This window comes from Cyanistes caeruleus, chromosome 4 (genome assembly GCF_971803275.1).
Source record: "Cyanistes caeruleus chromosome 4, bCyaCae1.hap1.1, whole genome shotgun sequence".
Classification (NCBI taxonomy): domain Eukaryota; kingdom Metazoa; phylum Chordata; class Aves; order Passeriformes; family Paridae; genus Cyanistes; species Cyanistes caeruleus.
Genome location: NC_141704.1, coordinates 83,672,130 through 83,699,587, shown reverse-complemented (window position 1 = coordinate 83,699,587; position 27,458 = coordinate 83,672,130). Strand labels below are relative to the sequence as shown.

General features: G+C 47.6%; 2 protein-coding genes across 11 annotated transcripts in view; one reads left to right on the top strand and one right to left on the bottom strand.

Moving 5' to 3' along the window:
• Positions 1–27,458, top strand: part of IQSEC3 (IQ motif and Sec7 domain ArfGEF 3) — a 95,191-nt gene that overhangs the window by 49,933 nt on the left and 17,800 nt on the right. For 5 of the 10 annotated variants that reach the window (XM_023924870.2, XM_086885556.1, XM_086885554.1 and 2 more), the window contains 3 exons: positions 7,809–8,097; positions 14,218–15,296; positions 19,425–19,586. In XM_023924870.2, coding sequence (XP_023780638.2) covers positions 7,809–8,097; positions 14,218–15,296; positions 19,425–19,586 — 1,530 coding nt within the window. Of the gene's footprint in view, positions 1–7,808; positions 8,098–8,892; positions 9,010–14,217; positions 15,297–19,424; positions 19,587–27,458 lie in introns of all 10 variants that reach the window. The other 5 variants (XM_023924866.2, XM_086885551.1, XM_086885550.1 and 2 more) reach the window with 2 other exon arrangements.
• The window catches only part of WASHC1 (WASH complex subunit 1), a 155,432-nt gene that overhangs the window by 126,122 nt on the left and 1,852 nt on the right, over positions 1–27,458 (bottom strand). The window lies entirely within an intron of this gene.

Sequence of the window (27,458 nt, the reverse complement as noted above, 5' to 3'; positions counted from 1 at the left end):
GTTAATGGCTTACAAGGCAGACAGGGCAAAGAGATGGGAAAACGAGTCATGGAGAAAGAAAGGGAGAGAGACTCATCCCAACAAGTGTAACAGTGCTACTGTAAGGAAATTGGATGGCAAACATACCATACAGAGAAGAAGAATAACAGGAGAGAAGGAGCAGGAAAATCAGGAAGATAAAAAGCAGTGTAAATGAAAGAAGGAACTGCAGGGAACAAGAACACATGAGCAGGAGATAAATGAGCAAGTCCCTTGGCTGGAATAATCCTGTTCATGCCAGCATTCTTTGGCAGTGACACAATGAGACTATGGCCTTTCATTACACATTTTCTTGTAGTGTGATGTCAATCCAAAGGCTTTTGTCTTTTTGGTGCTCTGCAACACTAACTCATTCCTATGAGGGTTTGTCTTCTGGTCACCCCTATGGGACAGGCTCTGTGGTCAGATACATTAAGCTCTCCCTTTGGAAAAACATCTCTGTGCACTAGAACTCCTTCTCCTGCATGTGGCCCTGGCAGATTTTAATATGCTGCAGGAAGAACTGAAGAGTCTGAAATGCTGAAGAGGGGAACATTGTACAGCTGCTCAGGCCACTCTGAGTTCTGCAAACAGAAGTAGATAGCTGAGGGGGTGCATGCAAAAAAATTTGGACTGTCATCTCAACTGCAGAATAGCTGGGGACTACTCCATCTTCTGTGAGAAAACATAATCCTGAATAAAAGTGTCATAAACAGGATCTGAGTTCAGTGAGATTTTTCTTGTGACACTGTGAAACCTAATTCTGGCCACATCACTTGGAAGTGAGTTCCACTAAATTTTAACCACTTCTGCTGGGCACCTCCATTCTTTAGACACACACAGATTGTACCATCATCCCACTGGAAGCTAATTGCCTGGTGATTAGAGCCCTGTGTCACTTTTTGCTGTGTCTCACACTGGTATGGTGCTGCTTTCCTGCAAGCAGCTTATGATGCTGTTACTGTTTGTGTCTCTGGGTTGACTGCAATCTCTCTCATTCCCTCTTTTGCAGAAAGAGGGAAGATGCGCATAGGCTACCCTATGTATACACTGCTAGTGCTTTCTTTCCACATGCCTCCAGAGGTGATTGGCAAAATATAACCAATTCCTGTAATCTCCCAGGATCCACCAATGTGAGAGCAGTAGGTCGAGATGCACAAAGCAGAATGGTGCAGAATGCTGTTGTGAAAAATATCTCTGTGCTGTTAGAGCACAACTGGATCTGATAAGGATGTTACAGAGGGTCCTAAAATAGAGCATATTGGACTAGATCCTCCGCTGAGGAAGGTGCAATCCACTGGAATAAAGCCATTTATAACGCCTACCAAGATATTGCTCAACAACAATTGGTTGAGTCTAGGCAAACTTCATGGGTTTTTTTATGACCTTGCCCCAGAAGTTCTGTGTCTGAGTACAGAGAATAAGGGGTAGGAAGAATTTCCATTCCTCATAGGTAAGAAAAGTTGAGGTGCCATAGGGAAACAAGAGCTTGTGTGACCGAATGTGTAAGCTGCTAAGTCATCCTGTTTTCCAAATGGGAGTGAAAAAAAGATAGAAAAAGAAATGGGGCCTCAGGGAAGAAATGTGACATGAAGTGGGTCAGTGTAAGTGAAGCAGCAGAGACAAAATAGGTACAAAACTGGAAAAGTGGAGCTTTGTGCCTACTGCATAAGGCTGTGGGGGTGGTCACTACATTGGGGAAAGGAGGAAGGAATGCTAACCATGCTGTTTCTGTCTTGGTCTTCAGCCAAAGGGCAGTGCAAGCCTCTAGATCTGAACACAGTGGCAGTTAAAATCTGGATAAAGGTGGTGAAAGCTGTTTGGATTGTCTGTATTGAAGAGGATGGTGATTTATAGCTGTGTTCCTCCTTATGTTGAGGAGAACAAATCTTCTTTCTGTTTGGTTTGACACAAGCAGTGACTTGAGAATATAAACAAAATTCATCTGAGTTACACCAAGATCTACCTGTGAAGAGGCTCACCCACTGCCTTCACAAATCAATTACCCTGGTCCTTTAGGAAGGAGCCCAGAGGTGCAGTCCAACCTAGAGTCCACCACAGCAGGTAGAAAAAGAAGGCTGCAGAAGCCCTTGCCAAGAGCCATGTCCCTCACCCAGCTCGCTGCTGGATTGGGAGAGCAATGAGCTGAGGGACATGCAAGCTTTCCTTGCCTTGTAGAGACTCTGCTGCCTCCCAGCCCTGAACTAATCTCATTTTAGCAGTGAAATTCTATCTTCTGCATGATTGCACCGGCAGGCTTTTGTCAGCAAATTTGGTGATGTTCAAACCTGCCTCAGGGATGAGGAGCCTAGAGATCTGACTCAAAGTGGCAGAAAGACTGCTGCTGAGAAGCCAAGTTTCTCTTTCCTGGGGTGCTGAGCGGGCAGTTACACTAATGCAGGGTGCCATCTGCTTTTTCCTTCTCTAAAAGGTCGTGTTTACCAAACATTGCAGAGGCAAGAAAGGTCTGGGGTTAAATTAAAAGTAATTAAACCCTGCAGAGGAGGACCTTCCATGCCTTCAGTGTCCACTTGGTGCTCTTCACACCTCAGTGAAGCACAGGTGCCCTGTCCAAAGCAGCCACAAGTAACGTGGTCTGCAGTGCCAGGCTGTGGGGTTTGTGTCTAACCTGCAGAGACAGCACAGCAACCAGCCCGGGGTGCCAAGCCCTGAGCTGTGACAGGCAGCTCAGAAGGGGCCCTGCTTCCTCAACTGAGCCTTGTGCTCTGCAGCTGGTGAAACAGGAGCCATGGATGGGAAGAGGAAAGAGAGGTGCGCCAGAGAGGTGGCCCAAGTGCTGTTCTGAGGTGTCATCCAGACCCATGTAGGAACTACGAGAAAAGAGCTCTGACAGCAACTCACAGCACCCAGCATGGCCAGCTCTGCACCATGAACACCCCATGAAGCAAGAGCTGCCTTAACTGTTCCAAGGCACCCACTGGAGGAGCCTGTCTGTCCTCTTGGGAAAGCAGAGATCTTAGTCCTGTGGTAGATGAAATCTGTCATGGACAGCCAGGCCCTCAGACCGGAGGCCAGCCCATCCTGGACAATCATCTTTGCACCAGGAGGGTATGGGCTGCTTCAGAAATGTTTAGTTCCTGTGGTGCTGTTCTGTAGCAAAAGGCACAACAGCACAACAGTGTGGGAATTACACAGCACATGGGGATCAGGTTTAAAGATTAAATCTGAAATGAAGGCCCTGACTTTGGCATGTTGGTCCCTGTGGGACAGGAGGCTCTTGCTGGTATTATTACATTTCTGTCTGCTTAATGTACATCTCACCAAAACCACTTCAAGTGATGCTGAAAAGATGTTGCCTGGTTCAGTCCGTGCTAAAGGATGTTAAATTTAATTGATTCCCAATATATTTACTGTACCATACTGTCAAATCTATTTTACAGGTGTGCGTGCCAGACCTTTTATGAAATAAATAATATATTATGGGATGGGTAATGAGCTTGGCTAATTACCATGAATTCCTCCTGGGTAAAACTAGTGTAAGAAGATGGCTTGATGCCACTGCTTTGCAAGGTGTTATGTGAATGTAGACAAAATCAGAATCTTGTTCCTATATTTGTCTTTGTTGGGGGATACTGTCTGGGAAAGCTGCAGCTTGGCTGGCAGGGGATGATTTGCCAAGATCAAGTTCCAAGTTCCCTGCCTTTCTGGCAGGAGAGACTTTTGCCTTCCATCAGTTTCAGCAGGCTCCCAGAGAGCATTGCCTCCAAATCACCCTAAAACTTGAACTTATAAGCAAATCAGAAGAAATTCTTTTGCACTCAGGCCCCCTGCTTGTCAGAAATCTCTGAACCTTGAAAAGATCCCATAATATATTACCAAGCCTGTCTCAGCCTTTTTCTTTTTTTTTTTTTTTCCATTGAATTCTGATGAACCTATTCACCATATGTCATGGGTGTCCTCAGGGAACACTGAGATGAAATAAACTGAAAAGGCACTTTGGACCCTGCTAAGTCAGCAGTTGATTATTTTTTTTTTCCTGAGCAGGAAAGCTTAGGAAAGACAGAGGCAGCACAGGTTCTTGCAGCCTTGGGGTCTGGATTCCATTCTACTGGCATTAGCTAGTGGAATCTTTTTCTAGTTCTCTATATGGTTCTTTGTAGGGTTTTTTTATTCTGATATCTCTGCAGCTTTGAAGCCTCATGTAAGTCTAAGGCCATGAGAGGCAATTAATCAGGCCATTAATCACTTACAGCAATTTAAGAACAGTATATGTATGATAGCCAACAAATCCTCACAAGGAGCACTGTGAAATGGATGCATACATTTTTGTGGTCTTTCACAACTAGTCCAGGTAGTTTGCCTCAGTTACAGGTCACAATCCTGCTCACCAACCTTGAACACCATGAAGAAGACATTTGGTAAGTTATACACGGGAAACAGAATTCTCCTGGAGTGACACAGGGACACAAAAAAGAGCTAAGATTGGCCTCCACAGTACTTTTGTAACACCTCACAGCCACAGCTTCCTTCTGTATGACTAGCTAGACCTTTTTGCATAACCATTGTACCTGGTAATTTTGAGTGAATTTTGGCCCTGAGGAAATTCCACGCACAGGTACAACCCATTCTGTAGGGCTGTATCCACTGGGCTCGGAGCATGCACGGAGGGGGAAGGCAAGGTTAGTGTGAATGTGTGCTGAGCTGGGGTTCTGATCCCAGCACAGAGTCTTTAGGGCCCTCGGTAATGCTCTGGGAGAGCAGTGCTGGGGTGGATGGTGCTTCTCACACATGTGTGGCTGAATAGTCCCTGCGGCCTTAGGGCCCTCCTGTGCCTTGAGGAATAACCTAAATGCCCAAGGAGGTTCAAGGAGGCTTCTTGAGCATTTTGGATTGATCCAACACCCTGTGCCTCACTGGCCAGGGTCAGAACTGGGTGTGGTGAGGGCACCTAGGGTCAGACACAGCTCAGTCATCAGTAGGTCCGTGGTGATGTGGCAAGTCCGAGATCAAGTTATGGAGTCAGTCTTCAGGGTCCTGAATGCGTGTCCATGGCTGCATAAAGGGGAAACCTGTGGCAGGGCTGGAGACCAGCACTCTTATAGTGTTGCTGGGGCAGGGATTGATGGCTCCAGGCTGGGGAGAGAGCCTGGGGAACCTTCATGTCTGGAAATATTTAAGAGCTGCCTGGAAAAGGCCCAGATCAACCTTATCTGCCTCTGAAAATGGCCCTTCTTTGAACAGGGTGTTGGAGGAGAGACCTCCAGCCTTCCCTCCCAGTCTGGGTTAGTCTGATTCCACAAAGCCTGCTGCTTTTACTTCTATATTGGTGGTGGATGCAGGATATCCTGTCACTGTGCATGTTACTCACTCAGTCTCTACACTGTGTGTGACAGAAAACCAAGCGGAGGGATGCACCCACCAGAGGTGACGTCCTCCTCGCAGAGCAAACTCTTACACACACCCCGTGTTCCAGCCAGAGCAGTCCTCAGGAGTACTGAGCTAAGCACGTGTGCCAGCTTAGAGGACCATCATGTCAGGGAATATTGGCTGGCAACTGGAGTCCATTCAGGCTCCAGGGGAAGTCAGGGGAAGGCGAGCTCTCCATCTGACTGCCTCGGGTCCTGCCCTGCCTAAAGCAGGTCTGGGGTAGCACACTGTGCTCCGCGGCCTTGACTCAGCTGAGCCATTTGGAGTGTGTGTCTGGCTGAATGCTGAAATAGCTTTATAGGGCACAGTCCAGCTCCCACTGAAATGCTGGGAAAGCTTTTCCCATGCACTTCAATGAAAATGTGATCAAATCTGTGTCACCTGATGGTCCCTTAGGCTGAGCTGCTCCGCTGGTTAAAATCAGAATTGCCCATAAAAATGTTACAGTGTAACATGTAAGGGAAAAGTCCTTTAGTAAGATTTCTTGCGATGTGGATAGACATAGGAGAGAAAGAATTAAAAGTAAAAAGTTAAAAATAACTTCAAGTGTAGGAAAAATTGTAGGATCAGGAATAGAACAATGCAAATTTTGATAAGGTGTTCAACATAAAAGAACAGTTTTATCCCTCATTTTAATGTATTTCCTGACTGATCAGCATGCAAAGATGCCATTTTAATAAGCTTTGACAAAGTTGGTTATATAGCATTTCTTTAAGAGACTGATTTCTTCTGTGAGTTTATTTTTTAAGTCTAAGTGGTGGCTACAAGCATGTGTACAAAAGAAGAAACTTTCTAAATTTTAATCCTTCATCTTTCTTAATTCTGAAGTTGTGGTAGTGACTGGCTCACAGATTTGGAGCCCTCTTAGAAACTGTGGGAATATTTCTAAATTTGATTGTTTATCTGTTGAACAGAAAAGCTGCTGTTGGAGAGAATAAACTCCCTTTTAAAGTACTAGTAAGTGTGCAAAAGTGGTCAGAGGCTTAGGAGGCAAAGTCTATTTACAGCTAGAAGATTTGAACTCTTGAGGGCTTACAGCACTTTTGAAAATAAGACTTAAATGCTTCTAAGTAATTTGGGCACTACATAAAATCATATCTAATTTCCCTCTTTTTGCTCTGACATCAACACCAATCATAAAATGATTTATTGTCTAGTTGATAGCAGAACTGGTTTTATGTGGAGCAAATCCAAGAGAAAGAGATACATTTCAGAAGTGAATTAAATAATTCAATAGTGTTTAAGTATGGGAGGCAATACACATCCTTGGTTTCAGTGAAATTAAATGCATTGGTTCTGTAGTAATTGTTTCTAAACTGGATATTGCTCTCAGCTGAATGCTCATCCCTTGGAAACCACTGGAACTGTGTCTGATGGAACTGGTGCTGTAGCAGCCAGAGTCCACGTAGGCTTCCACACTCTTGGAAATCATAAATTATTCCCCCGTAGCCAGAGGAAGGAGGCTAAGGTAACAATGAACAAACACTCTCATGGTTCAAACAGAACCCCAGAATAACAAAATCTTGTTTGATATCATATGATTTTGGAATACACTTGGCAAGAGGGGTTAAGTACAGACTTCCTCATCACTTCAATGGATCAGACATATGCTAATCCCATCCTGCCTGGAGCAAGACATCAACTCTCTTGGAGTGCACCCTTGTCAGGCCCTGGTTTCACACAACTGCTGCTCTGGCTGACAGGAGAAAAGAGAACTTTCCTTTCTCCACAAGATCTCGGTGGCACAGCAATTTGTGGGTCAGAGAGAGGCAGCTTCCTTCATGCAAGCTCTGCAGTCTGCTCTGGCAGTGTTGGAGACACTCTTTAAAGGGTCAGGATCTCAGGGCTGGCTGGCTCTGCTGCCCCTTTATGGTCTCAGCTCTCTGAGAGTTTCTCTGGAAACTCTGCAACATTCAGCCCCCCCTGCCCCATTTCCCACATGCCCTTAGGAACTCCAAGGGAAAACTGGTTCCTTGGGATCCAGGCTCCGTGCCAGGTGGGACTCAGGACGTGCAGAGATGCTGAGCAATAGGCAGCAAGTGCACAGGGGTGATTGCCAGCTGCTCCAGAGGGCAGGAGAGGTGTTCACAGGCCATGACACCCTCCTTGGCTTCCCACCTCCTCCAGCTGCAGCACCTGGAGCAGAGGCAACCAGGCAGCTTGAGGAGTCACGGGATTGATGTTCTTACAGGGGTGCCTGCCCTTAGAGAGGGAGGCATCAGAGCTTTGGCTGGATCAGCCTCCAGTCCTGATCCATCACTGGAGGATCAGTGCTCCCCAGGCTCCCCAGACATTTAAAACGCATCTCAGGGAACGAGTATAGCGAGCAACACTAAACATGACCATAAATCAAATATAATAGAAACAAATAAAAAAAGCGAAACGTTGCGTTTTGTTCACAGTGACGATCCCAGCGGTTCCACAAGCAAGAAAGCCGGGTGTGAAACGGAGGATCCGAAGGAGGCCGGCAGACAGAGTGGCCAGGAAGGCAGGTCCGACACCCTGACGCTAAAAGCCCAGCATGAGGAGCTCCAAGAAGAGCAGGCAGCGGGGTGTTCCCCTCTGGTGCAGAAGGCGAGCCTCCACCACACGGGCTCCCCAGTGAGAGTGCAGCGCAGCAAAGGGACGGCCTCGTGTTCCCATGCGGCTGCCTCCGATTATGAGCTCTCCCTTGACCTAAAGAATAAACAGGTACCAAGGCTTCCTCCTCAGGCTGGGGGAGAAGGGGATGGGGCGGGTGGGACTGCATTTGCACTGTGGTGGAATGACTTTCAGCAAATACATGAGCCTTTTGTTCACCTAGAGCTTTTGCCCTGCCTAACCGGCCCTTTGGCTACAAGAGGCTGATGGAGGAAGTGGCTTCTCCACCTGTGACTGAGTCACCCTTTCACCAGACAGCAGACAGCAGACACCAAACCTGCTGGTGTCTGCTCCTCGTTGCCTGGATTCAGTGGTCCAAAATGGACCTAGAAACCCAGTTGTGAGTGTAGGCTTAGAGATGGGCAGCCAAGAGCAGCAGCATCCAAGGGTATGCCTTGCTCACAAGCGTGCAGTGTCCGTAGGGCTCCCAACAACCGGTTGTTCCGAACGACCTCCCCCATGGGAGAGTCTCCAAGAATCATCTTGGCATCTTGGATCACGCAGGGCAGGCCCCCAGCACACTTCTGTATTAGTGTGAGCTTTCAAGAGGAAGTGGGGGTTAGTCATTGAGTGTTCTGCACAGCATCTATCACGATGTCTGTGCACTGCCCTCAACACAGAGGAGGATGCTGAAGAGACAGGCAAGTTTACCAGGCTGAGAGAAAATGATTCCATTCTAGAAGTTGCAAGCCTTGCCTTCTGTGCCTGAGGCTACAGCCTAGCTCCAGAGCACAAGCTTGCCTGTCTCTGGTGGATTCCCAGCAGGAGACAGTGGGACAGGGGCTAAAAGCAGCTGGTCTCCTCCCTCACAGGTGAAATGTGTCCCCTCCCTCCTCGTCTCTGCAGATTACAGTCCAGGAGAGCTGTTGTGCAAAACGGAACCTAAAGCACAATTTGTGCCTTTTCCCTGGGAAGGCAGCTCAGCCAGAGGCTCAAGGATATGCAGACCCTGCAGTCTGTGAGGTGAGGAGGACAAGCAAACCCTAGTGACAGTGTCCAGATTGTGTTCAGGGGGAGAGTTCAGTGGAAGCTGTGCTATTGCAGCTGAAGTGTCTCAGCTAATGAGGTTTCCACAGAAGTAGCTGCTACTTCTGGGACATCTCTCTGCCATTTCCCTCAAGACACAGATGCTGTCCCTAAACATACATGTCAGATCAATGACCCAATAGATTTCTGAACAAAAGAGATGCCTTGGCTCCCTAGCTCAGTCTTTCTCAAAGTACTGCATACTCAACTCAGACAGAATTCTTGCTTCACACCAGGAGAAAAATAAGAGACTAATGAACTGTCTTTACAAACTAATGTGACATACCTTCAGGGTGGGCCACATCTTGACTGCTATGTATGGGCTTAGCATCCTCAACATCCTAGAGCTGCTCTGGTTTGTCCTGGGGAGAGTCTGTCCTGTGTTATTTTAGCTTTCAGGTCATGTTGCTGTGTCATTGTTCTTGCAGCAGAGGCCAAATCTGCCCTGGATGCATGTGAACAGGAGAGACATGTTTAGCTGATTGTTCATTCATGTCTGCTGTCTCGCAGAACTGACCTTGCAGGGACTGAGCCTATCTCCTTGGTGAAACCACTTTTCTCACAGCAAAGGGGTCTTAAAATTTGTGTGCCCTTCCAGACCCATGGATGTCTTCAGTGAATTGCCTCCAGCTCTGGGAGGGGGGATTTTCGGGCAGTGAAGAGTACTAACTCTTCCACTCTTGCACTGTAGTATGTGTTTTTATAGGTATTCCTATCAATTTACTCATCAGGTAGTTTTCTTAAATGGGAATAACAGTGATAGGACCTGCACAGCGCTGTCCCAGCAGAATCCTACTTCTAGCAGAACTTGTAATAAAGGAATAGAATTTACAGTAAGAGAAACAGGTGGAAGGAGACATTTTTAGTGTCACTGCACAATTGAAGACACATTTACCTTTTGAGAGAGGACTGAGCACTGGTAAGGAGGGAGGGTAAAGTGCAGCCTCCTCTGTAAGGCTCAGATCAGTCGTTTCCCCTCAGCATCATCCTAGAGAGTTGGTGAGTGGCTTCATGGCTCTCCTTGCTCCCTGCCCCATGAAACAGAGAATTCTGACAGTGCACAGAGCAGAAGTACTCTGTGCTGAGAGGCTGGAAAAGAGACTCAAGTACTAAAGTTCCCCTGTGCTCAGACTCTGTTGTAATGTTGGGAAAATGCATGGGACCGCAGGAAAGAGGAGCATGTTTTCGGTCACACATACTCTTGGCTGTGCTGAAGGGCAGCAGGTGTCCCATGGCTGAAGGAAAACACTCCATTAACAAATATCCCTTATAGCAATGTGTGAGAAATCCATTGTGAGAGGCTGGAGGGAGGGAGAAGCATTGAGTGATAGAGAACATGTATGCTTTGTATGTATTCCTTTTTTTTCCCTAATATTTTGAGATGCATGCATTGCCTTGACTAACTCAGATTCTGTCCCTGAGCCTGATTCTTCTCAGGTTATAACATGGGGCCACATCACCATGCTCAGTGGCAACCTGGGTGGAAAACCAGTGCTAGCTGAGAATAAGATCAGGCCGTGGTCTCTCCTGGAAGAGTTATAAATTTATGCCTACAGGCAACAAAGCCACGGGGTGTGCACCTCAAATGTTTGCCCATATCCAGGCCTGCAGTTTGGCTTGCCTTTTGGCTTGCCTTGACCTTGTTAAATCTCCCTTCATGTGCATTCCCTCATGGCAGTGGATATTTCACAGCCATTTCTAATTCAGCCACAAGGCCTGAATTGCTCAGAACGAGTGTTCATACTGAGGACCAGAAATGTACTAAGCTAATTATTCTTTGAAATCCCCCCGACCCCCCTCCTGCTTTTCCCTTCCTTTGGCTCTGGCTGTCGGATCATTCCCCAGAGAAGAGTAGCTTTAAGTAGGCAATTACTTGTGATTCACGGGGTTTATTAGGAGCGAGAGAAGGCCAATCATGCCTGGCCTTTCTCGCCTCTCAGATGGGAAGAGAAGGTTCCTGCAGCCATCCAGACATACATCTCCATTGCCCGTGACTGCTGTGGTGCTAACAGATGCCCTTTCCTCCTCTGGAGAGGAAGAACACAGGCTACAGCTGTGTGAAATCCTTAATTCCTTTGGACTGTCAGTTAGCTCGATCTGACAGCAGATGAGTGTGGCTCAGACATCAGTAAGCAGCAAATGGCTGGGCTACAGCAAGGAAAAGGAGACAGAGACCCACTGCTACTAGACAAGGATGGGAAGGGCACTTCTCTCTACATGCTGCATCTGGCTCTGCCAGTCTTCTCAAGCATCCCTTGGAGCTGTCCCTGTCCCTGTCATGCCTGCTGAAAGGTTCTGTAGGACCCCCCTTGCTTTGGACAGTGCCAGCTGTCAGCGGACCCAAGGCTGGCAGAACCCAGCCTTGCACCCCTGTATAAGCTAGAAAACAGCCTAGTTGTGGAGTCCTCTCACTTCAGATCTTGTTCTGCTCCTTAATGCCTTAGTTCTTTAGGAGGACTGAGATTATGGACTGCAAAAAGCCACTGCCTGCTGATGTTTTTTACTGAGGTACTGACAGCTTGCTCTGTTCCTTTAGACCTACAGAAGGATCTCCCCTCTCTAGCTATTAAAGTCTGCCATTTTTGGCACGGTCCTTGCATGAGATAAACTGGCCTTTTACTTCAGATCAGCAGTGACATCTTGTCTTGGCCTCTAATAAGATCAGAGCATATTTCATGTTTTCAGAATGTCTGTCACTTCCTTGGAAACCTCAGATAATTGTAAGGCTCTTGCTTCTGCTTTATTTTGCATTTTACTGTTATTCTGTCCCTCCCATTTGTTCCTCTTTCCCTCCTAACACAATTAGCTCTACATTTTCATTAACCAGATCATTATTTTAAGTGCTCACGGTCAGTTGTCAGTAATAACTGTCTGTGTTGGGCCTTTGCAGGTTACTGGTTTAATTTACATTTATCTGCATGAGCCTTCCTCCTGAAGGAATGGGCCAAGGGATAGTTCAGTCTCTTTCCAGGCAAGCCAACTTTAAACACATGTCAGGAGTGTTGGTTTTATGGCAGGATTTAAGATGTCCTTGTTTATCTGAAAGGCCTGCTGCCAGGTCTTGTGGTAAATGACACTGTATCCGTGATTATTGTGGGGGTGATTTTTAGCAACATTTATGCAGACCTTTTCTGGGAGGGCAGCAGTGAAATTATTAAGCAAATGTTCTTTAAATTAGAGGTAAGCAGAGCTCTGAGCTAGGTACCTCTGCAACTGTGGTGGCCAACCCCATCACGAAGAAAATTGCTGCTATTTGTGAGTGCTGGGCTTCTATGTTTGCCTTGGACAGACCCTGAGCGCAAGGGCAAGGCAGACAGAAAACAGAAGCCTACCTGATGTTTGAGCACAAGGCAAAGTCCCTGCTCCATGTCCAGAGAGGGGAATACGAAAGGATGTGCTCCCCATCCCACTCTCTCCCATAAATGTCAGCATCCCAGGCCTTGCTCCAAGGCCAGGATACCAGTGCAGGCACAAAATGCCTGGGCTAATGTTTTTCCTCTCTGCCTGCCATCTCCCAAGGTCACATTATCTTCCCCTGCTTCCAGAGGAGTTAATATTGGAAAGATTCCAAAGGTCATTTACACTTCTCATAGCTTTCAGACCAGGTCATCACATGTACCTACATCACCCACTGATGGTTTTATCTGTAACTTACACCATGTTATGAAAAAGAAGAAGGAAGCAGGTGACAGGACACGACTCTGTGAGCTGAGGCTCATGCCTCCGTCTCACTCTGACTGTGAAACAAATTTGCACGCAAACCCGGATCTTGTGGATGTGAGTTTTTTCAGGCTGTGAGTACTGGGCCAGCAGGGCATGGTGAGGGGCAGGTGCTATGTCTGGGGATGAGGATGCAGTCAGTAAAACTCGTCCTTTGGTTCTGCTAACGAGCTCATATTCACCACACGAGTGATGCAGCGAATCCTCGGCTAATTCAGGACTGACTTCACCAGTACTCTCAGTCCTGCTCTTCATCTTTTTTTGGTGTTTCCACGTGTGTATTGCACACATGTATTAACACTACAGTCTGCACCTGCACTCTGCCCTGTGAAGTGCCAGTAATGTAGAGTTTAGCTCATAGTTCAGCCTAAACCTCAGTGAAGGCAGTTTGAGTTAATTCTTCTTTTTTTTTTAACCCCATCTTCCACCTTCATCTTCACACCATGTCCCTTGTCCTCTGTCAGTCACTCATTGGAACCAAATCCCTTGTCATTCCTGGAACTTGTTAGGGAAAACCCAGCTGCAGAGGAATAGTGGGGGGATTACCAGGAAGTTTAAATTCTAGACTACAGGAGAGACCATGCATACCTGCTTTGCTGAAGTCAGTTGAGATGGTGTGTGTTGATGTACTTATATGTGTTTGTCGTTACCACCTCAGGTAAATTCTCCTTCTACTTGTTTTTAGTATCTTGTCTCAACATTTAAAATTCAGATTTTTTTACCTTTCAAAACTGAGTCTTTCTTTTTCTGGGTATTTTTCTTTTCATTGCTGGCTGACACTTGAAAAACTCAGATATCAAAAAGGAAGACACTTTGGGATTCAGAATGCTTTTTAAAAGACACAAACTCAGAACAAACCCAGCCTCCACTAGCTTGTATGGAAGTTTATGTTTCTCACTAACTGCTAGATCAAGCCACCATTCTCTGCATTTAAAAATTAAATTTTCTTCCCTTTCTCTGAATGATTTCTAGTTTCACTGAGAGTATTTCCTAAGGTTGCTGAGGAGGGGAGAAGCATTAGTAACATTTCTGATACGAGAGATAAAGCTTGACATGACCAGAGCAGGGCTGAGCAGGAAGACACATTGCTGGAACGTTGTATTTGCAGCGATGAACTTGCCCTAAAGGCCATCAGAAGTGATTCTGCAAGGAAAAGGCACCTGAAGGCTCCAGCTGTTATGACTGGCACTCCAGGAAGGGGCAGGGTCCTGTTACAGCTGTGATCGTAGTGCTGATGATTTAGCCAGTCATGCCCAAATGGGAACCTTCTGTCAAAATCAGGGGCATGGCATTGCAGGGAAAAGCTGATTCAGTGTCAGAAGTTCCTCTGACAGTCGTTGAAAACTGATCAGTGTAGGAGGTGGGGCGACAAGAAGCCATCAGGAGGCAATAAGCAAAAACCGACGTCTCTGTTCTGTTTTTCAGATCGAAATGCTAGAGCACAAGTACGGCGGCCACCTGGTGTCTCGCAGGGCAGCTTGCACCATCCAGACCGCGTTCCGGCAGTACCAGCTCAGCAAGAACTTTGAGAAGATCCGCAACTCCCTGCTGGAGAGCCGTATGCCACGCCGCATCTCCCTGAGGAAAGTCCGCGTCCAGAACTCGGAGAGCTTCTCTGCGGAGAAAGCCCTGGTGGAGGGGTACAACTTTGTGGGCATCCCACTGGTGAGATCCCCATCCTTGCCAGCCACCATCAGTGGGGCACTGACCGAGCTGGAGGACTCCTTCACGGAACAAGTTCAGTCCCTGGCCAAATCCATCGATGATGCCCTCAGTACCTGGAGCCTGAAGACCATGTGCTCCCTGCAAGATGGGGGCTCGTACCAGATCAGGGAGACCTTCAGCGCTAGCTCCATGCAGCCAAACCAAGACTTAGAAGCTGAGCTGCAGGATCAGGAGAAGGAGGAAGGTCTCCTGCCAGATACTCTACCCAAGAGCAGCAGCACACTCATGATGGCTTTCCGAGATGTCACGGTTCAGATCGACAACAAGAACATCTCTGTCTCATCGTCTACCTCGGTGTCCATGGCAAACTGTCTCAGCAGCAGTGACCAGGCTGGACCCTCTCCAGCTGCCAAGGCTGAAGAAAGCCCAGGAGAAGGGGAGGGAGAAGCCAGTGAACTACCACCTGCCCCAGAGAGCTTACCTGAGAACAGCCTCCCTTCCACCGAGGTGGATGTCAGTACCAATGGCACGGGGGACAGCGGTGCTGAGCCAGATCAGATGGCGGTGCAGAAGATCCAGTTTGATGCAAGCAATGAGGCAGGGCAAAGCAAAGGCTCTGAGTCTGAGAATGCAGACAACTCAGAGCAGCTGAGCAGCAGCAGCACCTCCACTTCAGCCAAGTCAGCTTCTGAGGTGTCCTCAAAAGAAGCCCTGCAGGCCATGATCCTCAGTCTCCCGAGGTACCACTGCGAGAACCCAGCCAGCTGCAAGTCCCCCACACTTTCCACAGACACCATGAGGAAACGCCTTTACCGCATTGGACTGAACCTCTTTAACATGTAAGTGACTCTTCCTCTGTTTCCCAGCCTGTGTTATGCCTCGCAGGAACTGATGAGGCTCTTGGTCTAGATCCATCTCCAGGTCTTTGTTTGCATTCAAGGGCATGACCATCTGGGTATGCAATGCACAACACAGGTTGGCTTCCCAGAAACTCTTTCCCTAAATCCTCCCAAGTACTGTCCTTCTCTTCTGCCTAACAGAAGAACAAGGCCATGAGTAGTGCCCATGTTCTCACAACCCACTGAACCCCCAGCTCCACTTGCTGTCCGTGTGGCATCCACCAGCTGAGCCTGGGATCGCTCTGCTCCACTCAGTTGCAAAGGAACAAACATAGCTGGGACTGTAAACCCAGCCCTGGTTACTTAACATGGGGTAATTCCAAGTAAAGACAGAGGTAGAGCTGAGCTTAGCCCAGTATGAGTCATAATGACAAAATTACATCTCTGGCTGTCATTTTCCTTCAGATACTTGGGTAGATTTTCACCTGACAGACCAGGTTTAGTCACCTGTCTCTCACATATCTGAGTTTGATATCCTATGAGAAGGCTGTAGGTGTGAAAGCAAAAGCAGAGCAGAGGTTACCATCAGAAGAGGTTAACTCACAGGGCCACACGTGGATTGGCAGAAAGAAGCTGAGCTCCCTTAAGGAGATTTAGATTTGCTCCTTTCCTTTTGATGAGGCTTTTCTCATCTAAGCAAGCCACGAGAAGTGCTGGGTTTTGCTTTATCACCACTCTCAAATCTCTGTTTCCTTTTGAGTCCCCTAATAATGAGGATGTAATGTATCCACACTAGAACATTTTTCCACAGGTTAGCGTGGGCATTTTAGTCAAAGCAAGGACTGATCATTATCCAGTCCTAGGCAGAAGTTTGCCACAGACAAAGGGACAATGCATGGGATTTATGTGTGTGTACCGTGGAGGCTGTGGACTCCAGGAGGCAGGCACCAGCAAGAGAGCTTTTTAGGGCTGGTCTCAGAGCACATCCAGAAGTGAAGTGATGTTAGGTCAGACAGATCTGGGACTCTTACAGAACTGAGAAGGACTTATTTCCAGTTCTGAGTATGGGTTGAAGGACAGGAGTAAGGAAAATAATCTGTTAGCTCTGGGGAATGATGGCTTTCCTCAATCTCTGAGCAGTATCTCTGGGACATGTGGCCCCCCTTGTGACTTCCTATCCAAGGGGATGCAAGGGCCATTAAGCTTTCTGCAGTGATTTGTTTGTTGCTTTCCCTGTCTGTTTCCAGGAAGAAGCCAGTTTACTATTGTGGGGTTTGGGATGTGGGCACTGATCCGCAGGGTGTGGAGCTCAGGCTGTGTGAGTCTGTGTGTGTGTGTGTGTGCGTGTGTGCATCCTTTTTCCTGGCTTTCCCTGGAGCAGGAGCTGAAAGCCTGCAGTTTCTAGTGGAATCTGCCAGTCTATCTGGCCCTGTCTTGCATTTTTGGAAGGCAGTGCTCTGCCTTGGGGCAGGCCTCTGGAAGCACACGGATGCGGTGGGACTTTCCCCTCCCCTGCTGCACCGTGAGGGGGTGAAATCCCTGGAATGGTGAGTGCTCCATCATGCAGCACTGCTGTAACAGCTCAGTGTGTGTGGGCAGCTGGCTGTGTGGGCAGAGGGAAAGCCAGCAGGAATCCCGCAGTATTTGCTGGCTCTGCTTAACACCCCTGCAACACCAACAATGAATATCAGGGCCCAGGCTCAGGAGAGAGGGGAGAAGAGTTGTCTGCTGCACATCTGGGTAAAAGCTGCATGCTGCACTACATGGGAATACATCTGCACGTGTTCAGTGGCAAAGATGCTGCATTGCTATCAGGATCTTGTGGAGGACAAATTGAATCCTGGGAAAAACTGATGAAAGGCTGCTGTTAGTGAAGGAATATTTGAGTTGTAGACTAGGCAGTGCAGGAGGGCTGTCACAGTTGGACTGTTTTATCCTGCATCCTCTGATGCCATTGTGTGTACCACCTCTACTGAGACCTGCACATCTATGCCAGGGTGTGCATTTTTCTGGCCATATTCAGCTCTCAGCTCGTCTGGAGTGGACCCAAAGTCAGTCCAGTGACTTCAGAATCACACAGGTGTAACTGAGTTCATCCTCATGTTGAGAACACCACACCATCCCTTGCTAAATACCAAAGTGTGCAGGTGGATGTGCATCTTATGGATCCCTGTTGCTTAGTTTGACTTGTGTCCCAGTCATACCACCTTTGTCCTTAGCAGGGAACTTTACCTGTACTCTCCAGTGGTGAACCAGGAGCTCTGCGCTGGTAATAAAGAAGGTGCACTGTTGCTTTTCCCTGAGGAAGGCCTGGTGTTTTCAATATAAGATCTTGTACCTCTCCTATTTATAAATTTAATGGGCTGATTGTTCCTGCAGCCCTCTCCCCAGGGAGGCCACACTGCCCAGGATATTTTCTTTTGACATTATAGAGCAAGCAGAACTATTTCAAGCCCATCTACTTTTCACTTGCCCGTGAGGCTGCTGTAAGGAGCAGGCCATTCTGCTGAATGCTGATCCCCTTATAGTTGTTAGACATATGTTGCTCACCCACATATTTCACCACCTGACAATGTCACAGTCTGTGCCTGTGCAGATCATGCATTCACGTGCTCTGAAATCTCATCCTATTCTTTCCTCGCCCCTGAAACTGCCTGAGCAAACTCACTCCTTGAGCCTTGATGAAGAACCCCGAATTTGGATTAATGATGGAAGCATGACATCATTTCATGAAGTCACCCTCTTACCTCTCTCCACTCACCAGTGAGTGGCTCAGAGAACCAAAGAAACGTGGCAATCTTCCTGCCTTTGCAGTGATTCACCTCAGCACAGAGCATCGTGCCAGAGAGCCCTCAGTGGGGCAGACTGAAATATAAACTTCCTGCACAATACACACGTACCATTTGTTCTTGTCTGCACTGTGACACAGGCACACAGGCTCACAGCCACTCCCAGGATACACAGGGGCTTATAAACCAGGACAGAGAGATGGGGACACATGTTTTATCAGGGCCTCTGGCAATAGAACCAGGGCTGATGATTAGTTAAAGTGAAGGAGGGACAGTTTCAATTAGATGTAAGGAAGAAGATTTTTACAATGAAGGTGGTGAAGCACTAGCACAGGTTGCCCAGAGAGGTGGTGGATGCCTCATCTCTGAAGATATACAAGATCAGGCTGGAGGATCTCTGAGCAACCTCATCTAGTTAAAAATGTCCCCACCCACTGCAGGAGGGTTGGAGTACACTCCCAACCCAAACCACTCTGCTTCTGTAAGAGCTGTGTGTGCAAGCACAGACACTGGCACATTAAGAAGCAGAAAATCACTCCCACAGCCAGGCAATCAGGCCCACTCAGCACCAGACCTGTTCTCAGAGAGACGCTCACAGCCACAGAGGGAGAAAAGCCCTGTCTGGGAGCTGCTCCCTCCCTTCTTCTGACAAAGTGTTCTCTGGGTGCCTTCTCTCACACACAAAGATTTCTGCCTGAGGGTGTGAATCAATAGAGAAGGGAAGAAAAATACAGCTGAGAGTGAGGGAAGTGGAGGAAGAGATAAGCAAATCTGAGTATGGGATTTCTGTTCAGGCAGCCAACCTCAATCTCAGGTGAGAAAGGTAAAAAGGTATCACTCAACAATGAATGTTGAAAATGTATGAAAACCAATTTTTTTTTAACAGAAAAAGTGTCCACTTTTGGTTATCCCCCTTGGAGTCTTGAGCCTCATTTTCCCATAGACCATGGCAGCAATATCTCCTAAGTTTCTTCACAGAGGAAAGAGCCTTTGGCCCTGGAGCAGGTGGATGGCAGAAGAGTCCCTAAGGAGGCACGGTTCAATGCAGCAGGGTCCTTTGGGCAGTGGGATGCCACTTGTGATTCCCAGGTGACAGCAGGTGCTGCAAGTGACACAGCAGGTCCTACGACATCTTTCTGTCCTCAGCAGCAGCTAGGGGAGCACACAGCAAGTCACTTTTCCTCGTCCCAACCAGTTCCATTCCTGACACACACGTGGACTCACAGGAGCCCAGGCACACACCAAGGGCTGCATTGGTGCAAGCTGTGGGCTGAGCCAGAGGCAACAACACCTCCAAGAGATCATGCAAACTCACCATGTCTCTGTCCTTCCCTTCCAGAAACCCAGACAAAGGGATCCAGTTCCTGATCTCCCGAGGCTTCATCCCGGACACCCCCATTGGGGTGGCACACTTTCTGCTGCAGCGGAAGGGCCTCAGCCGCCAGATGATTGGGGAGTTCCTGGGCAACAGCAAGAAGCAGTTCAACAGGGACGTCCTGGAGTAAGTGTGGAAATCTCTTCCCCTCCTCCCTGCACTCTAAAAGAGTTGCCAGCCCACTCTGCCCCTGGCTGCACCTGCAAGCACTTTGTTTGTCCTCCATGCCCCTTCACCTCACTCTTCAGGAACTCCACCACTGCCAGTCCCTATCCGGCATCCCTCAACACATTTCCCAGCTATGTGTTTCACCCTTCATACCATCAGTTCTTTCATTTCAGTCCCTCCTCAGCAGGCCTGCAGTCACCTGGCAGGAGCTCAGCACTCCTGTTGCTGGTAGGTTTGGGGGCTGGGAGACTGGCTGGGGTCTCATCCCATCCATATATAGAGCCTCTGGTGCCTTCTGGGAAGTACTAAGAGAGGCAGAGGAAGAAAAATATCTGCTCCTTGCTGTGGGACCGGCAGGGAGAAGTGAATGCTGGCTACATACTCAGTTCTCTTCCTGTCCAGGTTAGCAATTATGGCCCTTTGAGTTTGTCCAGCTGCATTATGAGGATAATTACGAGGTCCTGTTTGTGGTGATGAGGATATGAAAACATGCTGCTAAGGGCTTGTCATTGCCACAGCAGCCACAGAGCACTGAGGAACATCCCCACTCCAAAATCTCCAACGAGCTGAGCTGGCCCTTTTCAGAGCAAAGTCTGAGGTTCCCTTCCTGCTTCTATTCAGTGGCTGCCTTTGCTAGATTGTTACCTTCAATTCTGTCACCGTGACCCTCTCCTGGTCACAAGCCATGCATCTCTCAGCCTACACCTCTCTCTTTCAAGTATAGCTCATTCAGAGACCCATTTCAAGGCCAGCACTCAGCTGCATCTTTCTTTTATTATGCAGAAGCACAACTCTTAGTGAGAGCTGCCTTTCCATTAGGTGGAAAGTAATTTGTACTGGATCCTTTATTGCATTTTTCCATTCTCCAATATGTTCTCTATTCCCCTTGAATTTGGCAGTGGTTTCTCTTGAACCAAACCATACAAAAACTCCAAATCCCATCCACGTACCCCTTCTACTCCAGAGGAAGGCTGGAGGATGCCAAAGTTCAAGAGCCAAATCTAGGCCTAAAATTTAACATTAATTCCAGCTGCAATTGCTGCTTCTTATTGCTGCAGGTGCCTATCTAACCTTTGGTTCATCTCTTTTTTTTAATATACTGTAGAAGTATTGATTTGTCCAGCAATAAGACACATGTGCTGTCCAGTGTCCTCACGCTGAGAACTACAATTAAAAGCAGTAATTGCTTCTTTTTCTCCAGTAAGCATTGTGTGGGCTGCTTTCCCTGGCAGATAATCTGCTCAAGCCCAAACCTAGTCTCTGCACTGCAACAATAGGCTGACACTTCCTTGTAATCCTAAATTTGGCATCATCCCTGCAAATGACTGTGTTTCTCTGCCTCACATGGGACTACAAACTCAGTGTCAGCAGCTCATGGGGGCAGTCCCTGTTGCAAATCCTGGTGTCAGCCTCCCAGCCTCAGTGCCCAGAGCTGCTGCATTGGGGTTGCCTGTCCTGTTTCTGCATGAGGCATGGGGGCCACTGCTCCATCATGCTCATTACTCGATGTTTCCACTGCCCCTCTCATGGTAACACTCCAGATGTTCAGTGAAGGAGTGACCTTGCCCATCCTATTAACATCTGTGGAAAACAAGGCTGAAAGGTGGGGACCGAGATATTGAGGCTGTGTGTACCTGGATTCATCTTGGGCAGGGACTGTGTGTACCTGAACATGGACCAAACAACTGGGTCTGAGTACAGGGTTCAGACCTGTTCCTGATCTCTCCAGGCAACAGATGATGGGCTTGCACTAACAATCTGTGCTGCCATCCCCTCTTCACAATAAATGGCTGATTCGTCCTCCTTAAAGGCAAAGATAAAAGTAGACTTAAAATAAATGCAGAATGTTCTAAAACAGGAAGGAAAAAACATGCACATTCAGCTGGCTGTAGCTGTGCCATTTGAAGGTACTTTCTTCCTGTGCCAGTTCTGAGCCTGGGGGTATGGTTGAGCATGCTTGGTGGGTTTTGCAAGGAAATTTTTCGTTGGCTGCTCATGAGAGCTGGATGGGCAATAGCTGCACACCCAATGCCAATCCAATGCTTTGGAAATGAGGCATTGAAAGGAGAAATCATGGCCCAGAATGATAATCCTGGATATTTTTTCTGTCCCTGCTGCAAGAAGAGGGCTAGCAGTGTAGTGTGGTGTGCTGGCATTTCCAGTGCACTGTATCTCAAGGGTTGGTCACAACTTATGAGCTGTTTCTATGGGAACAAGAGGCAGATCAAAGACCTTTTGGCATTTTAGGACTGTCTAAGACCTAGTCTGGTTCTCATTCCCCATCCAAGTCCCATCAAACTAGCTCAGGAACACTGACACAGGCTGGGAGAACAGACTCTGCAAGGACTGCCTTGCTGTCCCCACATCCACCCACGCTTAGCAGTGTTAAGGTACATCATATTCCCCAGAGAGCATGTGGCAGACAGGAGAGCTCATACAGTAGCTTTTGCACAATTTGCCCAATACCACAGACACTTCTGTGGCCCAAATGGGCAGAGGAAGAACAGGCACTTAGTCCTGCTGAGGTCAAATGTCCAGGCAGAGTGGCTGTGAGCAGGCAGCAGGGCTTGGACAGGCTCTGATCACCTGCAGTGAGCAAACCTGTATGCAGTCAGAGATGTCTGTGCTCTTTCACATCCCAAACCTGACCCTGGAGCCTCCTCTACCTCCCAAAAGCAATTTCAATTATTGATGCCACTTGCTGTGTTAGTTTAGCTTTTGCTCGATGTGAAAACTTATGTTGCAATTGTGTATTGTAAGCAATGTTTCTATTGCAGCCAGGTTGAATTAACCCAGCCGCATGAATAAATAATAGGACAGCTTTTAAAACATCTGCAAAAGTGTCAGCCTCCCTTGTGCATTTGGAGGCAGGGCAGAGCTGCCCAGGTTACAAACTCCAGACTCAGCTGTAATGTCCAGGCACAAGTCTGTACTGTGCAGAGTTCTCTTGGCCCCTGCAGGTATTGGAGCTGTTCTGGCTGACAGACAAGGCAGCCTCTGCCTGTTCCTGCTGTCCAACAGCAGAGCTCAGGAGTGCACAGCAGAATTTGGCACTGTGAACACAATCCCACTTTACTGCCCACCTAGCAAACATAAAACTCCAGAGAAGTGCTATGCTGGTTGCAAAGCCTTTTATGTAAAAGGGCAAGGGTTTAGGTGAGGTAAGCATTTTATGAGGATTGAGCACTTTGGTGTGCTATTTTGCCTTCCCACACCTTCATGCCCAGCACCTAAATGCCCTGAAATTATAATCTCCCTTCCATCTTCCTGCTCTTATCTTCCAACCTTTAACTGATTTCCTTGGAACTCAGAAAAGGTGTCTGGATTATTACCATGTAGTTCTACATGCTAGCCAGAGGAACAACAGAGAGAGCAGGAGATTTTCTACAGTTTCTGACTATAATTGACACACACACACATTGATAACACTGAACCACTCAGGTCTGTCTCTTTAGGAAGATGCAGTATGTAATTTTCTTGTTTAGAAAAGATCCCAGTCTTTAAAACTAGGATATATCTCACCTGTTGTGGGCCACCACCAAGTTTAGTGTCTTGTAGAGATTTATGAATTCCTTTTGTCAGGGGAGAGACCCGGGGCCCTCAAGAGTGTTGTTTTTCTCAGTGTGCTAGTTCAGACGAGCAGCTTTTAGGCATTTTGTGTTACAGGGCATAAATCCCACTTGTAACCTATTTTCAGCATCCCATAGAACAACTATTCACTGTGATCAGCATCCCACAGTAAGACCCAAGGATGTCATTCCTCTGCAGCCAGTGAGAGGGAGTCACTGGGGACCTGCCCCAAGGCTTCAGTGTCAGCCAGTCCAGGGAATACAGCTGGAGAGAGGTAGCCTGGCCCATTAAATACCTCTGTGGTACTGAGCAGTTTCAATCAAATCTACTTGTCAACAACTGCAGAAAAATAATTCTATTTCTTTGTGACACTCAGGCCCAAGGCATTAACCCATAGTTTTAACAGGAGACATATCATTCTTGCATCCTTTCTTCATTCTGTGTTTACTTGCTGCTTTTTTTTTCTCCTTCCTTCATACTTTCCTTCACTTTAGTCCATTCTTCCCCTCCACCTGTTCCTGACTCAGGAATTGCTTCCATTTATAGCTCATTCATGAACAAGATAATGTGAGTGATTTCATGAACAGAGTCAGCTGTGCTGGTAGTGGATGGTTTGTGTTCAGCTCGTGGGACCTGGGAGTGCAGATGTCAGAGGAGAAATGGGCAGGGATTCCAGCAGAGAAAACATTGTGCTGAGTTGGGGTCTGGCTGCTGTTTAGGAGTGGAAGCTGCTGTTGGAGACATTCTCCCTGGGGGTGAGCAGATCTCCTGTCTGTCAAGCCTGTGCTATCTTCTCTTTCTGTCATGGAAAGTCAGGGATTGAAAAGCTGCTCTTAAGTAAGTGCAGAGCTGGGGAGAGATAGATTGGGTTCCTCTTGGACAGACAGAATGGACTTGTCAGGTTAGCCCAAACTAGGCTTCTTTCCCCTTCTCACTGGGGATGCTACAGAGGGTCAGTAAGAGACTTGCATCACCAGAGGGTTTGGGCAGGAGCAGTAGATCAGGATGTGATGGAACCAGGACAGAGGGAAGAACGTGTTAGGGCTGTAACATGTGAAGAGCAGGGCTGTAGCACGCACCAAGTGTGAGTAAGAACAGCCTTCCCATGCCAGGCCAGTGCAGGCTGAAGGTGCAGCTGGAGGCTGCCTGGTCCCCAGGGAAGCTCAGGAAGGAGGAGATTCCCAAGTAAGCTATGTGAGCTCCAACAGCCATGGGAGGGGGAGTAGGCATGAGAGCCCCGGGCAAAAGCCAGCAATGCACCTGCTGTAGCATTTTCCAGAAAGGGCAGAGTGGTGTGGGCCATGGGCTCCAGTGTAGAGACTGTCCAGCCCAAGGGAGTGTGGAGGGCAGGCTCGGGATGTACACCTGTGCCCACTGGAGCATGGAACTGGGGAGTCCTGCTAACTTTTCTTTCTGTTCAGTTCACATGTACAGGGCAGTCTCCTTCCAGGGAGCTGAGCTGAGCTGAGCTCTTCTACAGTTCACCCAAATCCTGATTCAGCTTCAGAAAGCCTGCAGAATTAAGGGGGCTGAGAAAAGGGATGGTTTTTATTAATATCTTTGTGCCTTGTGAGTTTAAACTTTCCACCTGGCTGCCTCCCCCCTTGCTCCCTCCCTGAGTGGAGGCTGCAGGTTCATTACAGATGCTTTTAGTTGCATCCCAGCTCCTGCTGCATTGTCACCTGAGCGGAAAAGCTGGAAAATAGGTCATTACACTTGGGTGAGCAGATCCCAGCCCCACATGATACAGCTGCTTCCTGCCTTCACTGAACCCTTCTGCCACAGGCTTTTTTGCCGTGCTTAGCCCTGTGCTAAATCCTCACAGCTCTTTTGCCATTATGTCCATCCACTCTTGGGGGGATCTTTCCCTGTAGCCAAGGAAGCTACAGCAGAGACAATGGCTAAGTATAATAATCCATTTAGGAGCCCACTCTTTGGTCCTGGAACCTGGTGTGGAATTCTCTGCTTGTTGTTGTGAGGTGCCTCAGGGCAGATCAAACTCCTCATGTACACAGGTGGCACAAGAGTCCTCAACCCCCACCACCTTGTTTATGAGGCAGGGAGCCAGCAATTTCCCTGCTCGCTTCAACAACATGATCCAAATATCCGAAGTCCTCTATTGCAAATGAATCTCTGGATGCACTGCAAACTCAATTTGTGTGGCTTGTTGCAAGTTCATGGGCAGGAAGTTGTTGAAACATGAGATTTTACGAGGTGATTACTGTGTTCCTGTATCACCATCCCTCAAGCCTCCTGGTGGTCCTGGAATAGACATCTCACAGGTGTCCAGCTGCCTGTGGGAAAATGAACTCAGCACCAGTTTTGGCATGTGCACATAAGCTGTTGGTTTATTCCTTGGATGCAGAGAGCCACTGTTGCTGTTGGACACGAAGTAGGATGGTGGATTCAGTCACAGCACCCGAACAAGATGGTCAGAAAAGCTTCTATTATCCAAACTTATCAGCTTTTTATAGGGTATTACGCTACAGGTTTTACATGATTGGTAAAGGGAACACCACCTCTTATCCCATTGGTGGGATAAGAGAAAAACACACTAACCACAGCTGCACAGAACTGTTTTGAGAAAACAAAATTCTTTACAAGGCTAGACCTTGAACAAGGTCTCTCAAGAGACTTTCCCTTGGGAACAGATCGGCCACTGACAGGCTGTAATTCTCTCAGGCTCAGAAAAATCAGGTCCACAAGCCACCTGCTCTCATATCCTTTGTCAGCTTCTGTGGTCTCTAGCTTGGAAAGAAATGACCTCCTTGCACTGGTTTCACAAAGGAAAGTTGTGCTGCATTTCAGGGGATGTCTGACACAGTTACCAGAGTGCATTTGGAAAGTTAAAGCCAGTCTGTGCAGGAATCTGAAGTAGGGGAAGGCTGCAAAACTTCAGCTGTCTGGAAGAGTAGCAGGAACATGGTGGACCCATAGCACAAGGCTGTCTGGCTCTTTATAGGGACTTTGCTGTGTCAAATTTGCACACAAGAAGTATCAGACAAGTTTGATCCACCCTTCTTCCTGCCTGTCTAGCAGCAGAAATAGCAGCTTGGTACCTGATGGCTCCACTAGGAGTTGTTCTTCAAGCCTTTGGCACAGGATTTGTCAGATAAATCAAATCCAAGCTTGAATCAAATGTTCTTCCTAAGCTGTCCTTTCTGCCTGGTCAACTTTTCTCAGTAAGCAGGACAGGGGACACTGTTCTTTGGGCTGAGAGACAAATGGAAGAGACTCCCAGGAGCTGGAATTTACAAAGCAAAGCTGCATCAGTCAGTCTGTGAGAGAAACTCTCCCAGGAGAATCCGAGCATAACTCATGTGGCAATGCCTGTTTGAGTTTGAAGAGAGCTATGAGCAGCTGCCTTGTCCTTCTTGTCCTAATGAAAGCTGGATGCTTTCTGTATTAAGGGCACTGACTTTATTACTCGAGATTTGTACACAAAGGGGAGGATGTGTTAGGACAGCCTGTGTGGAGGGGGAAAGGCTGATCCAAGGGGGAAGGAGTAAGCAAAAGGTAGATGATTTAATGCTGGTGGATTGGGGTTACTTGGGTGACCTTAACGGGTGTCCCTGGGCTGTGCAAGGACTCAGTGTTCACATGTCTGGAAGCAGACAATATCAGCAAAATCACTGGGGTCAGTGCTGAGAGGGACTGCAGACTGGAAAGGATTAAAAAATAATAAGAAATGCCCAAGTGCAGAGGTGGTTGCAGCTGTGAACACAATAACGACTAACAAGAGGAAAACTGCTCTTACTATCAAAGATAAATTCCAAGAAGCAGAATGCCTTGATGTTAACCCAAGGGACTGAGTATAAGTATGAGAAAAATAAAAATGAAAAAGGAAAGGGGCAGTGGAGGAAGTTTTTGTTATTGCCAAGTATTTCTGCAGTCCACCTCTTGGAGAGATAAAAAAATATTTCATGGAAGATTTCCTCTGAGAGCAGTCCCTTTGATTCTCATCCCTTGCTCCCTATTTGTTCCTGAATTTCGATCATATGGACTTGGTGCAGAGAAAGAGCCCACAATTCCTAGCTGAGGTTGTAACAAATCCAACCTCAGAAGGTACAAAGCACTTCATGTTCAGTCAGAGCTCTTGGTAAATTATTCTGTGGGTGTCACCCCAGTAAATGGTAACTCCTGAATCCATAAGACAATGGAGGAATGCTGAGACATCTCTGGGCATTTGAACTCTGTCCCTCACCCTTTTGAGGTGTTGTACTACAGATTTTTATCCTAGCAAGGCTGCACATGGCACTC